This window comes from Dreissena polymorpha, chromosome 1 (genome assembly GCF_020536995.1).
Source record: "Dreissena polymorpha isolate Duluth1 chromosome 1, UMN_Dpol_1.0, whole genome shotgun sequence".
NCBI lineage: Eukaryota > Metazoa > Mollusca > Bivalvia > Myida > Dreissenidae > Dreissena > Dreissena polymorpha.
Genome location: NC_068355.1, coordinates 112,798,081 through 112,810,877, shown reverse-complemented (window position 1 = coordinate 112,810,877; position 12,797 = coordinate 112,798,081). Strand labels below are relative to the sequence as shown.

At 34.4% G+C, this 12,797-nt stretch overlaps 1 protein-coding gene across 3 annotated transcripts; it reads left to right on the top strand.

Moving 5' to 3' along the window:
• The first annotated feature begins 4,614 nt into the window (after window positions 1–4,614).
• LOC127844994 (dual specificity protein phosphatase 3-like) lies at window positions 4,615–12,614 on the top strand. 3 transcript variants are annotated; one of them, XM_052375612.1, is made up of 4 exons: window positions 4,615–4,782; window positions 8,639–8,805; window positions 10,879–11,105; window positions 11,859–12,614. In XM_052375612.1, the coding sequence occupies exons 2-4, from the start codon at window positions 8,651–8,653 to the stop codon at window positions 12,083–12,085; spliced, it is 609 nt and encodes a 202-aa protein (XP_052231572.1). In that variant the 5' UTR covers window positions 4,615–4,782; window positions 8,639–8,650; the 3' UTR covers window positions 12,086–12,614. The 3 variants fall into 3 exon arrangements, with proteins under 3 accessions (XP_052231572.1, XP_052231578.1, XP_052231562.1); XM_052375618.1 differs by having other exon boundaries at window positions 4,633–4,786; XM_052375602.1 differs by lacking the exon at window positions 4,615–4,782 and adding an exon at window positions 7,499–7,534.
• Window positions 12,615–12,797: the final 183 nt, after the last annotated feature.

Below are 12,797 nucleotides of genomic sequence, written 5' to 3'. Positions count from 1 at the left end.
TTTAGTATTTCTGTATATTAATGCGGCCACTTGAAAAAAGGTTTAGAGATTATAAAGATGGACAAATACGTGAAAACGTTTGTTGAGAGATTGCCTTAACGACACGTGCTCACTTCAGGAGCGCCAGTGATGGCTACAGACCCAAGAAGACACGGAACTGATGCGACTGATTTGAATTCAAACTCATTTATCTGTAAACTTACAACACATACATAGATTTGCTTAAATACCTAATACTAATTATTTATCTCCGAAACCGATTTTTAGTTTTCGTTGTTTTCCTCAAACAATATAGTCCCAATGCATGAGAAGATAAGTCATCCCAAATTAAATTAAAAATATAACTGTCTTTATTGTCAGTTTTGTTCTGGTTTCTGATTCGTTTGTTTTTATTTTGTTAAAATTGCATGTCTTTTGTTTTTCAACAGAAGCAGACAACTAATTATATTTAAAAAGGAATGTTAATCATTATCTATATGTAAAAGTATTTGAAAATTATAACTTAAATAAATTAGTTAACATTTATTTTTTAATTATTTTTATACATCATTTATTCCGTATTTTCATGTATTTTGTTATGTTTAACGGTTGTTTATTTTGTAATAGGAAAATCATAAAGCCGATAAAACTATTTTAGCACCGCCCAGCATTTGGGATTGTCGTTGTTCTCTGCAAGACACGCGCTATTGGATCTATTTTTGTAGGAACGGCGTTAAAAAGTAAACAATGATACAGGTTTGACGATGAAGCGTACAAACAGTACGAACAATTAACATACTTGCACTGGCTAATCTCGGACGACAATTTATGCATATGCACTTAGCCCAAAACGAGACTCATATTATTTATTTACTACGCGTTATATTCCACATTGGCAATCACTTATTTTTTTTTTTTAAAGATGTTAATAACCTGTTATACCATGCCTTATATTCGCCTGCTGTGCCCATAGTGTTGAACGATATCCTTTCTGATATATCTCCCACTACTATAACTTAATTATAACACAGTTTAATAAGTTCATCTTAACTTTTAGAAACATGTGAATTATTATATCGAAATATTTATAGTGTTTCAGTGTTTATAACGCTTTCAGGTCGTTTTTCGTTCAAATTGACGATGAATTAAATCTGACTTGCCGTGCATTTATCGCATATGTTCGATCGCTATCGGACGAAAGTCCCTTCTATTTTTTTTGTAACATTAAATATGTTTTTTTTAATCTCAAAGGCTCAAGTGTTTTGAAGTTTTACTTTTTTAAAACAGAGAAAAGGCATCGAATAAAGGGCATGAAAGATTGCGGCTATTATAAGTACTTAATTGCAGAGGAGACAATTTTTCAAATGTTATCTATGAAAACTTAACACAGAGGCTTTATCATGGATTTCCGTCAATACAAGATAAAACTTCCGGACAATATACTTTCATTGTATACACTAGATTTAATGAGCGAGCTTAAGTGAGTTATTCACGATATACGATATTTATAAACGTGATTTGCCAAAGGAAAATAAAGTTTGTTTCGTGAAACTTTTGATTGAGAATGATGTTCATTTGAAAAACCCGCGTATAACTCGAACAATATAACTGCCAGTGTACTGAGACAGCGATAACATATCAAGATATATATATATATTGCTATTATGCACTTGAGTTATTTGGTGCATGATTTTCTCACATCAACGGAATGTATAGGCAATACGTTACATGTGTGCATTTCCAAGTCACGATGACACATGTCTTCTTAAAATAACCGATATGTATGTGTATATAAAATATAAATATTTACAGTCAATGCGATTTTTTAGCAAATCCGCACGCCAAATGCTCGGTATTTTGAATTCGATACATTTTCGACACGCGGAAATACCCACTTATTCAGTACAATCTTCCCTGCGCAAATCCTCCTATTATAATAGGATAATTTTTTATCGATATATTGCCTTTAAAAAACATGTAAAAGCGTCCATGCGCATACATTTTGTATGCAATTTTCGTTAAACTTTTACCATTTTTTTTCATTTCCAAGTGCTTCAGCTCATACTGTGAAAATTTTGCGAATGGGTATATTTTAAATGCGATATTGTCCTTTGTTTAAAATAACATGTATAAGCTAACTGTGCGCAACTGCTCAAGCATTTTGCGTGCGAATTTTATGAAACGCTTTTATAATAGGTAGTTCCCAGTGCTACAGTGCATCTAATCAAGTTTTCAAATAGCTTTAGTTTGCAAGGAATTAAATTTCTCTTTGTAAAAATTACATATAGAAGCATACAAGCTTCAATACACACATTCTACAAGATTGTGTGTGCAATTTCAACCAAACATTGAAAGAACAATTATGCAAGAGCTTCAGCGCATATTTTTAATCTTTCACGATTGAATCGGTCTTAAGGAGGTATTGGCATTTGTTAAAAAAACACATATAAAAGCGCCTGTGCCCAACTCCTCTAGCATTTTTCGTTAGATTTTCGCCAACTTAAACTTAAAATTTCGCCATAACTAGCTCATACCTAATCGTTATCTGTAAGTGCTGCAACGCACTTTGTCAAGCTTTCAATATATCATGGCGAGATTGTTTACGAGTTAATTGCATAACTTTTTATGGGTAGGGATGGGGGTGGGGTGGGGGAGGGTAACTCCTGTCGTGTTTGCAGCCCATTTTTGTCAGAGTTTTTATAAAATAATTATAACCAAGTTCTTCAGCGCATAGTTTCAAGATTTTACGATTGCTTTATTTTTGGTAATGAGATGTTTATCTTTGTTTAACATTACAAAATGCCATTGCAATTTTTTTCCGGTATTCTCTCGACAAACATGAATCCTTGGCAAAAGATAGTTTCTATGGCAGATTTCTGCTGTCATTTTATCAGACAACCGAATGGTGATTGCCATAAATCGCTGCCTATTCCGATGAATTGTCCCGATTGAAAACCTTTAAAATCCCACTCATACGATGAAATAAGCTTTAAAAGTTTCAGTAGGAACTCATGCACTGTATCATACTTCGGCGGACCGTGAACGGTCCTTTAACACTTAACTGCGAACAATACTTGAAATGGAAAAAAATCCGCACACAATTCAGTTTTGAATTAAATTGTAAGTTATTCCGTGGTTTCAAACACAGAACACATTTCCATTAAAATACTGAATGTCGTTTCATCAATACATAAGAGGCTTTATGTTTATGTATCTAGTCTACGTTTTTTTATAAGTAATTTCACAATATAATTAATTTTAACATATTTGCATATCTTCATTTCACTTAGTCGGTATCCGATGATTGCCGGAAAACGACGACTATTTACGGTCCAGTCGCATGCGCACTGTCACATGTGCGGATCATACGCTGTACAAGATGATGGAATGTGAAGAATTAGTTTAATCGGACTACACACACACGTGTTACACATAATATAATTACTATTGATCGACATTCAATTACTAATCGTCAAAATGAAGCGTTTACATTCATAGATACTTTCCTTAAAATGTATTAATTTCAATACGAAAAAACATCAACGTAAATATATTTACTTTTAAAAATAATTATAGCAATTGTTAAACACTTGATTGGCAGTCAGTCAAATATAAAATGCATTTTAAAGCACGTACCATACAAGCTTTGTTTACGGCGAACTGGGCTTAATGCATGTGCTTAAAGTGGCCTTTTCACAGATTTTGGAATGTTTTGAAGTTTGTCATTAAATGCTTTATATTGATAAATGTAAACATCGGATCTAAAAAGCTCCAGTAAAAATTCAAGAATAAAATTAAATAAAGAAAAAAATGTAACCCTCAGCAGGGCTAGAACCACTGATCCCTGGAGTCCTGGAGTAAAGACAACTTAGACCACTCGGCCATCCTTCCTGATACAATGTTAAATGTATTTTATACTTTATATAAGTAATCCTCGTAGTTTCACATAATATAACGACAACAGCAGAACTCTCCAAATTATTAATTCGTTTCGCGTTGCAACGCTTTACAATTTTCAGGTTTTAAATCGTCAAAAGATGCATATAATGGCTATTTTAGAGCATGGTAAATGTTCACTATTACTGTGTCCTCACAAATATCATAACTTAAACGAAAATATCCGAATCTGAAACGACTTTTTTTCAATTTTGTCAATTTACCCAAATGTGAAAAGGCCCCCTTTAACTGGATATTCCATTCAAAGGGAAATACCATGCAAGCGGTAAGTGTCGTCTCCGATTACACAGGCTAGTCTGGGACGAAATTTTGTGTCAGTTTTCCCAGAGTCAGGCTCATACACATCAGTTTCATATTCAGTCCACGAACTCACAGAAGGGTCATTTTAGACAGATAAGCAAACCAAAAACAACACGTGTTTCACGAATGTCCAGTGTCATCATTTGCATTGGTGGACCAAAATATGCATCAAATTATTAATCTTTATGATTATCCCGTTTGTACACTTTTAATTGCTTGCATGCGAGTATTCATATCCATGAACACGAAAATTACAAACACATGTATAGGGTTCAGAAATTGTATTAAATTGCTGCTTACAATGAGAAACAACATGTTTTAATAAAAAAAAGTTATATAGTGCACAATTCGCCTACAAAGATCCGCGCTGCAGTCGCTTTAAGTTTGTGAAGGACACTCGATAATTTACTTGTTGAGCTCGTCTCTACACATTAGTGCGGTGTAACTATCTAACCGATCATGTTTACTATACGGAATGCCGGGATTGCTTTATGACACTTTAAAGTGTTTTTTTCCAACATAACACTGTAAACATTTCACACCTCCGTAAGTACGTTTATGTATTATTTTTAAATTTATAAAATGTGAGTATTTGACTCGTGTACACTCTGTTAACATGTTAGATAAACTGTTGCGATCTAAAAGTAAAGAAACTCGAGATCTGTTTTGATCTGTATACATAACGAAACTAGATTATGCACTTAATAGAATACACATGTCAACTACAATATTTAAGTTTATGAATGAGCTCACGCAGAAGTATAAGCCGTGCTCATGGCAGACGAGGTTTATTGCACGTGCTTAATTAAAGGGGCCTTTTCCCAGATTTTGGCATGTATTGAAGATTGTTATGAAATTCTTTATTTTGATCAATGTAAACATTGGATTTAAAAAGCACCAGTAAAAGATAAAGAATAAAATATAAAAAAGAGAACAAAAGTATCCCTCAACAGGGCTCGAACCACTGACCACAAGGATTCTGGAGTAAAATGTCTCCCTCTTAGACCACTCGGTCATCCGTGTTCATTCAATGAAGGAGGTATTTTATACGTTATATAAGCAATCCTCGTAGTTTCACAAAATATAACGACACCAACAGAACTCTCCAAATTATTAAATCGTTTCGCGTTGCAACGCTTTATAATTTTCAGGTTTTTAAATCGTCAAAAGATGCATATAATGGCTATTTTAGAGCATGGTAAATGTTCAGTATTACTGTTTCCTCACAAATAGCATAACTTAAACGAAACTTCGCAAATCTGAATTGTTTTTTTTTCAAATTTTGTCAATTTACCAAAACGTGGAAAGGCCCCTTTAAAGCGTCACCCAAGATTACCGTGTGTTGTCCGCTAAGTGACAACACTTTCCACCCAGACAACATTTTCGCTAAGAAGAGACTTCTTTAATTCGAAAAATACAAACGGAAAGTGTCGTCATGATAAGAATGAACAGACGACATACGTTAATCTGGGAGTACACTTGACGCAGATATTTGCAGCGCAGTTTTCCGTTTCCAAAAAGGAGGCACAATTAAAAAGGACGAACTTTAACAGTAGAAATGTTTACGATATTAGGTGAAATGTGCTTATGATTTAGGATATAAGACATATGAATCTGAAATATTGGCACGTTTAAAAAAAAGAAGAAAATAACGATTTTAAATAGCTGTTTTTCTTTCTGTTTGCTTCTGCAACCAATGTCTGCTATAAAAGTGACAATACATACTATAGAAGTATATATTTATATATATATATATATTTATATATATATATATATATATATATATATATATATATATATATATATATATATATATATATATATATATATATATATATATATATATATATATATATATATATAGAAGAATATATATAATTTTATAGTTTGTAGAGTATTTTTCTTAAAGTTCCCTGTGGTTAGTATTTGTATAATATAAAGATAAGCTCATGTGCACTGCAATACGTCTGCTAAAGTGATAACGTTTAGATATCCGATAAAGAACCTTGTTCAATAATGGCCGAACTGACAATCGTCAAGCTTGTTGGTATATATTAAAATAAAAAAGGAACACTGTTCAACGTTGAGCGTAATTACACTAATGACGAAGACTGCATATAGGATTTCGTTTTATAAGTAATCATCGTAAGAAATTGATATAATTATAAAGCGTGACAAACGCGAAACGATTGAATGTTTTGGAGAGTTTTTATTGTTTTCGTTATATTTTGTGACAATACGTGTATTGCTTTCTTTTTCTTTTCTTTTTACAATTACGTTTTAGACTGGAGCTCATTAGTTCCGATGTTTAAAACTATCAATTTAAAGCATATTTGCCGCGCTCTGTGAAATGGGGGTTTATTGCATGTGCGTAAAGTGTCGTCCCAGATTAGCCCGTGCAGTCCTCACAGGCTTTATGATATTTTTCGTTTAAAGAAAGTCTCTTCTTAGTAAAGAGATTGTTTAGAAGGAAAGTGTCATCCCTGAATAACCTGTGCGGACAGCACAAACTAATTTGGGACGACACTGCATATGATTTAAACCTCTGTTCACAGAGCGTGGCCCATATAATGACGAACTGCAAAGTAGTGCAGAAATCTGTGTGAAAGTCCCTTTAAATGCGTCAATTCATACGGTTTTTATGTTCTTATCTCCGCGATTGCTTAAAATAATATCTAACACAGAAAATAGTAATGTAACCACGATACACTTCATGTCAATAATCGTGTAATGAAAAAAACAATGATATAGGCCAACTTTGCATTCGTTGAATGATCACGACGAGTACAACAAACACTTTACTTGTACTTATACATGTTTGGGCCGATTGAAGTGTGAAGGGTTTGCTTGAGTGGTCTACTCTAGATCCGTACGCCGGTTTAATAAGGTCTCAAAAGAGAGTTAATAGTCATTTTTACGTCCTCGCCATTATCTGTTTTGAACAGAAAATTTTGAGAAGTCTCTTTTTAGTTTATTTAACTGTAGAATTTATTAGTGTGATCGTTAGTTTTTTCGTAAATATGTTTTTGATATAATTGAGTTAATTACTTCCCTGTTAAGCGAGATATATACCGGTATGTTATTGAACAAAATCTGACACAGCTACGGACCATCTCGAGCTGTTATGTTAGTATTCGCTTTAAACGTGACAGAAAATAATGTGTTTATTTTAGTATGAGGACGATGTACAATTGTATAATCTGCATAAACTGTCTGTTTTTAGTACTAGTGCAGGCAGGTCAAGGTCGACCCTGTCCGCTTATGAGAACTCGAAACCATGCGTGACTTATATTTATCAGTAAACCCATTTATTATTGCATACTTTTGCTTAAAAAAACTTATTTCAACTTAACAAGGCATATTTTAATATTCTTGAAATAATTGTGTTATTGTCTATCTTGTGAGGATTAACCATTCAATGTACGTATGCCACACTTTTCCGCCTATAAAACATAGTTTACAATCATGATTTTACTTTCATTATTAATATAATGTCAATTGCTTTTCGTTTACATCCTTGTTTGCGCTGTTTATATTTAACTCAAGTAGTATGGTGAACTAATATTGTTCTGTTCATTAAGATTCATGTTCAATCTCCCATGCATTGCGTCTTAATTCTGTAATTGATCGGACGTCTGTTTCAGTTATTTTGTTGGAAAGTCATTAATCTTCCCGCCTTTTAGCACTCGTTACTTTCCGCATTCGTTGTAGAAAAGAAGCGTTGAACCATATCCCAATATATTTACACATATTATGACATTAGTATCCACTCTGACCTTATTTTATTAAAAAATAACTAGTTTTATACTTATTGTTGTTTACGGGCCAATAGACAACACGTTCCGGTGCAAATGAATCAAGCCTCACTGTTCGGCTAAACTGGATATTCGCTAAAATATACTTCTTTTTAAACAAAAAATACCATAAAAGAGGAAATTATTTTCTCTGATAAGGCTGTGCGGACTACACAGGCTAATGTCGGCACACATTCTACGCACATGCATTTAGCCCAGTTTTCCCATAACGAGGCTCAATTAAACATCGAGGGTGGTTATTCTGTTTCATTGTTACGCGACCAGACACTCGCATCATGTAGTTATAGCGCGGAAAATGTTAAGTTTTCGAACATATTTCCGCTGTGTTTGTTATAGAGTTGTTATAAGATTAAAGATCGTTATGGACCACATAGGGATTACAGGTTGAAAAATGGCGTGTTTGACACCGAACAATGAGATAAAATTTATTTGAATCTCAATTTGAGAACAATATGCCATTACCTCAGTTCTATACAGTTTTTGCATTATTAAAATAATGACCCGCACTTAATCTCTTTTCCCAACTTATGAGAATATGATAAAAAGTTCTTTTCCGCATATCTTATTTAGTACGCGTCCACTTTCAGGTTCCGCTTAACATGATGTCCGGCGCCACTAACGGGCCGGGCTCGAGCGGTGACTCGGTAACACCGGATGTTCTAAACGACATAATCACGGAGCCCTGCGGTGGTATGACGATGCTTCCGTCCCGACCATTCGACGAGGTGTACAAAAACATTTTCATTGGGGAGGAGTAAGTGAGACTACTCAAAGTTCATTTTGGCAACCCATTTTCGATCTATTTCCAATGCGATGTGTGTGTGTGTGTGTGTGTGAGAGAGGTTCTTTTGTTCATGAGGCTTAATAACAGGATAAACCGGAGAGTGGCACAACATTCCTTCCAAATAAGCATACTTGAACCACGAACGTTTGTTATGATTTTGAATTTATTCCGTTATTTCCAATTATTGATTCGTTTCTGAAAAACATGATGTGGTATTTTTTGTGGGGAGGGTGCCGGAATACCCGCAGGAATCCACCACTGTCCGTGATGGTGTCCGTCAACCAATTTCACGTGCTGTCCGGAACGGGGTTTGAACCCGGATCGCATGGGCGAGAGGCGCGTGTACTTACCACTGCGCTTAACGGACAGCCTCAATGTCATTTGATGTGTGTGTGTGTGCGTGTGTGTGTATTTAGGAGTTTAGGAGGTCCTCCTGCGCCTGAGGTAACATAATGTGAGGACCCGGAGTCCTAGCTCTCCTACGTAATTTTCTTACTAGACTTATGAACGGAATGTTTTAGATTCTGGAGGAATAAACCTTCTAATATGGGGTACAAACAAAGCTTATATTTTTATAATCTTTTCAAAATCACATAGCATATCAATTATTATTATGTAATTTTAACTACCAGAAATGGGTCAGGAGAACGTTTTCATGGCTATCTTGTCCTTCCGCACGTTTCTGAGTCTGTAATTGACGTTTTTGGAGAGTGTTTGTCAATCTTTCTGATGAGTGTGTCAATTCTTTTTTTTTACCTGTACTTCAGAGGTATTCGAACTTTGTTAAAAATAGTAATAGTGTTACTTGTCTTCACTCAATAGCGTCTTTTAAATACAGTCAGTCGCTGAGATTCAATTTTATTTAAGAATCAGTGGCAATAAAGTAATGTTTACATATGACTTATATAAAGCGTAAATATATTGTTCAGCGACAAAAGTGTGTTGTTTCAATATTATCTACATGTACCCATATAAAAAAATGAATATCTAAATACTACTGTAGTGTATATAGCTATCAAAACTAAGATACCTGGTTATACAGAAACATCTTAAAATAGGTGAAGTCTTGTTCTTTTTTGGACTATATGGTTATTAGTCCCCTACCGGGAAACCGGAGGGGACTCATGGTTTGCGCTCTGTGTGTCTGTGAGTCTGTGTGTCTGTGAGTCTGTCAGTCTGTCACACTTTTCTGGATCCTGCGATAACTTTAAAAGTTCTTCATATTTTTTCACAAAACTTCAAACATGGACAGATGGCAATATGGAGATTATGCACGTCATTTAATTTTCTTCCTATATCAAGAATTCTGGTTGCTATGGCAACAAATGGACTAGAAATATTGCTGAAATGGTGGAGTTTCACAGGTAGGGGACTTTTATCGCTTGTCAATAGTCATGTTCAAGACATATTTTGTCGAAGGTATTAATTAAACCATATGTGTTTAACTAATTCCTGATTGCATTGAAAGTTATGCATAACTTAAAACATTGACGTAAACTTTCTGAAAAAAACCAATACTTGGTGTGGTTGGGACAGATACACGCACACATAATTTGTATGACCTCAGAACTCCTATGAAAATGCAATTAAATTAAGACGCGAGCGACTCAATAGAACTAAACGTTAACAATATTCTGAACATTCGTACATTTTTTTAATATTACCCTTCACATGTATAAAAAGCCCGTAAATAAGGTAGCAACTATTATCATACTATTGATCTACACAACAGAATACACTTCCCAAAATGACAAAAGATTATCATAAGTGATAGACTAAATATATATGTTTGCTCCGAACAATATTTCTCTGAAGGTACGAAATACTCGTATATGAATATGCTTTACATGTACACAAATATTTAGTATTCTTACTACTGTTAAAATTGTATAACGCTATGTAAACTAGTGAAGGGAAATAAAAATAATATATGTTTGAATGTAGATCAATAAACTACGTTAACAATGTGCTGATTGTCTCAAATATAACAAACCAACCGGGACAAAACATGTGTGTATTTCTTAAAGTGTTCATCCTATCCAGGTCGATTGCGCGCTCTCCAGCCGGACTCAAGCGTCTGGGCGTCACACATCTGATCAACATGGCGGAGGGCGTCCACGATGGCTACCACGTCCACTTGGATACGGAACTATACCGGCCCGCCAACATACAGTATTTAGGGATTGAAGCTACCGACGACCCGACCTTTGACCTCTCCAAGTCCTTTCAGAAATGCGCGGATTATATTGCCTCGGCCATTGCTGATGGGGGTAAGAAGTGATGTTTGCTAATAAGTACGTAGCCTTGAAATGAATATTTGAACATTTTTTAGATTTAGGACTTTCTCTAATTTGTACATGGAAATAAAGTTTATTGCTTAAACGTGTATACAAGTCTGAAACATCACGGTAAAGCCTAATTATAGTTCGCCTTTATAAATTCACATGTCTTCTGGCAATTAACTGGTAAGTACGACATCTGCCTTATTTAACACTGTAATTTCCAAAAACATGCAAGTCGTGTGTGAACATTGGGCCAAGTCAATGACATATAAGTCAATCAAATGATGCAAATAAACGTACCGGGAATCATATCCGTATTTTAATACGGTGACATCTTGAACTTATAATCTATAACTGAGGCTGAATGTAAATATTATTCTTACGTATAATTATTATTCATCTTGTAAATTTGTATTATGATTATATGCATCGATTGGTCGATTTTGCAAAGTAAAACGATTTTACAATAACCTCATTAATCACATATGTACATCCACGCAGCTGTGACAATTTTGAATGCACATTGTTCTTGGAAAGTTTTACAGATGTAAATGTTAAATAATATATATAAGTAATGTGTGATGCAAACAACTAGTTATGTATTTGATAGTAACGTTAAAGATGCATTTTTACCACAAAGTGAATGCCTATCGATACGTTGTATTTTCTTCTACAATCTCAAAGCTTATATAATAATTTTAAAAATTCAAACTTATGTAAGTGTGTTGGTACATTTCACAGGCAAAGTCCTCGTCAGCTGCAAAGTGGGGACCAGCCGTTCAGCCACTATTGTACTCGCTTATTTGATTATCAAATGCCGGATACCAGCACCAGAAGCAGTGAAAATAGTCCGGAAACGGCGGGAAATTTGTCCAAACGATGGGTTTCTAAAACAGTTGTGTGAATTGAACAGTGAATTATTAAACAGCGGCCATTTTGAGACTAAAGAGGACAATGTGAACCTTTGATGTGACAAACAGAAGTGTGTAGCTCGGACATCAGGTAGCCTGAGGTAGAGGTTTTTGGAGAGGCCAAATTTGTTGTGCATGTGTAACGAGTCAATGCGTCAATAAGATAATGGGCAAACTTTTTTAATTGACAAATATATGGTCGTTCGTCAAGACTAACAATAACGATTTTTTATATAATCCAAAACATAAAACGAATTCATTTTTATAATGCAATGATTCGATAAGTCATAGGAGTACAATGGCGTAGGAAATGGGCGGCAATATCTACAAGTAATCTTCATGTAGTAAATCCTCTGCTCTAAATCGGAGATTGATATATTATTATCGAGCCTCAGTTGTTGTTTGAAGAAGGTATCTGTGACGCATGGTCAGCTGAATGATCGTCCACATCGCAGGTCCATAATTTGCGACAGACAACGCTCTATGGGTCATTTATCAAGTATATGAGAATAATTATCGATGTTGATTAGCAATTGAGTTTTTGTATATAGATTTAAATAATAAAAGAAAACGATTTTTAATGAAACGTGATACAGTTTTTATAAACACAAACAAAAACGTCTTTGCTGCGATTGAAAAAGAAGAAGTTGAAACGTATGCTTTCATTAATTTTAAAATAACTAAAATTAAAATGTTACATTACCTTAAACATTCTAATACCAAATGTACCAAATCGCCCCATATTTTTAAATTCCCGTTATGTTATTTC

Excerpts from the sequence above, each read along its gene's own strand:
- LOC127844994 (XM_052375602.1), top strand. The coding sequence starts at position 7,514 with ATGCGTGACTTATATTTATCA. Across the intron at positions 8,806-10,878 it reads AACATTTTCATTGGGGAGGA|GTCGATTGCGCGCTCTCCAG; the intron begins GTAAGTGAGACT and ends CATCCTATCCAG. Across the intron at positions 11,106-11,858 it reads CTCGGCCATTGCTGATGGGG|GCAAAGTCCTCGTCAGCTGC; the intron begins GTAAGAAGTGAT and ends TACATTTCACAG.